This window comes from Histoplasma capsulatum, genomic scaffold (assembly GCF_000149585.1).
Source record: "Histoplasma capsulatum NAm1 scaffold_37 genomic scaffold, whole genome shotgun sequence".
NCBI lineage: Eukaryota > Fungi > Ascomycota > Eurotiomycetes > Onygenales > Ajellomycetaceae > Histoplasma > Histoplasma mississippiense.
This window is the reverse complement of record NW_001813948.1, coordinates 1-1,885: the sequence shown is the minus strand read 5'-3', so window position 1 is coordinate 1,885 and position 1,885 is coordinate 1. Positions and strand designations below refer to the sequence as shown.

The window sequence follows — 1,885 nt, the reverse complement described above, 5'->3', positions numbered from 1 at the left end:
GATGCGGCCCTTATGTTGTCACAACTTTTATTGAGGGAACCTTGCTGTCCAAACAGCTTAGGGACCCTTCTGTGGGCTTAAGTGACTTGGAAAGAGCCTATCGGGGAATGGCCGAGATCATGCTGGAGCTCTCGAAACCCACCTTCCCAAGCATTGGGGCTCTGGAATGCGAATCAGGGGAATGGCGAGTGACCAAGAGGCCGATGACTTTGAATATGAATGAACTTGTGCGTGTTGGAAACCTTCCTCCGGCTGAATTTACAAGGAAGATTTTTCCAACAGCCGCTGAATACTTTGAGGAACTTGCTACCCAGCAGCTTCTTCATGTACAATATCAGCGCAACGATGCCGTTGAAAATGAACATGATGCTCGAAAGAGGTACATAGCGCGCTGTCTTTTCCGAAAAATAGCACGGGATATTCAATGGGAACCAGGTCCCTTCCACCTATGGTGTGATGACTTTTGTCCATCAAATGTACTCGTCTCTGAGTCTGATCTTACCATTACTGGTGTTATTGACTGGGAATTTACTTATGTTGCACCCACCGAATTTACCTGCACTGCGCCATGGTGGCTCCTGTTTGAAAGGCCAGAAGCCTGGGAGTCAGATCTGAATGACTTTTTGGCCAGATACACACCAAGGCTTCAATTTTTCCTCAAGATCCTTCGGGCTTGTGAGGACAGGCAGTTGCGGAATGGGACCTTGACGGATTCACAGCGCCTATCAGATCGGATGGAACGCTCTCTGGACTGTGGGCTCTTTTGGTTCTGTCTTGCTACAAGAAGGAGCTTCATGTTTGATGATATTTATTGGACATTTCTTGATGAGAAGCACTTTGGTCGTCTGAACTCTCTAGATGACAGACTCTCTCTTCTCTCTCGGGACGAGCTGGATGGGCTGGATCGGTTTGTTCGGATGAAGATGCAGCAAGTTGTAGAGAAGCGCTTGGACGAACATCTGACCTTTGATGAACTTGTTGACCTTTAACTCAAGTGGAGCCCACAAGAGCTTGTTGGAGAGATCTATATTGAGGGCATAATGTATCTACTGTTTAATTTTGTAAAAATTTTATTCGTAGATGGATAAATGCCATGTCAGAGTTGTAGGATTCATACCTTGCCGTGGCTGTCCGCGAGACAAAAATCAGACGTGGAGGTTCTGGTGAATGAGCATCATTTATATTCGCCTGCTCAATGCATACCGTTTAACGTGTCCAACTATTTCTGTAATTAGGTCCACTCCACTTCTTAGACAGCTTACTCAATCAGCTAGATAATCTACTAAAAGGATGTTCCCGATTCACTCAAGATTAAGCAAATTCCCGATTTTGTTGCTCTCCTTCAGAATCCAGCGGGCCCCTTTGGCATCGACTCCCATGTCCTCCTGAACCAACATCTCCAGCAGTTCGGGAACCAAGACCTCCTGGGCATACACAACGGTCCCATACTTCGACGCCACGCTATCGATGCCGGCCAGTGAGTTAATAGCATCTTTAAAGTGAGACACGACATGCGCTGAGCTGGGGGGAAGGTCAATGACGAGGTTCCTCGGGTGGGTTCGCGGGATTGGGGTTGGGGGGTGTGTTTCTTCACTCACAGGATCTCATGGCCTCTAAGGCCATAGTAGCCGGTACTATGCAGGACACTCTGAGAGAGGATCTTCCTGCCATGCTTCCGCACTTTCTTGAGCACAACACTCTTATAGGGGGAGCGGTACCCGGAGTCATCGAGGATCCGGCGCAGGCGAGGATGGAATTGAGTCAACCGATCATCTAGGCGGTCCCAAGCAATGATGGGATAACGAAGTCGGGACCACTCGCGGGGGGCGGTTTCCTTCCGGTGCTTCTCGCAGAACCGCTTGCTGCTCGCGGACCCGCATGCGAT

At 49.0% G+C, this 1,885-nt stretch overlaps 1 protein-coding gene across 1 annotated transcript; it reads right to left on the bottom strand.

Annotated features, from left to right (window-relative positions):
* Window positions 1–854: 854 nt before the first annotated feature.
* Window positions 855–1,623, bottom strand: HCAG_09145 (predicted protein; the record flags this gene model as incomplete). Its single annotated transcript, XM_001535855.1, has 4 exons — window positions 855–1,046; window positions 1,118–1,160; window positions 1,204–1,219; window positions 1,599–1,623. The coding sequence occupies 4 exons, from the start codon at window positions 1,621–1,623 to the stop codon at window positions 855–857; spliced, it is 276 nt and encodes a 91-aa protein (XP_001535905.1).
* Between the last annotated feature and the right edge of the window lie 262 nt (window positions 1,624–1,885).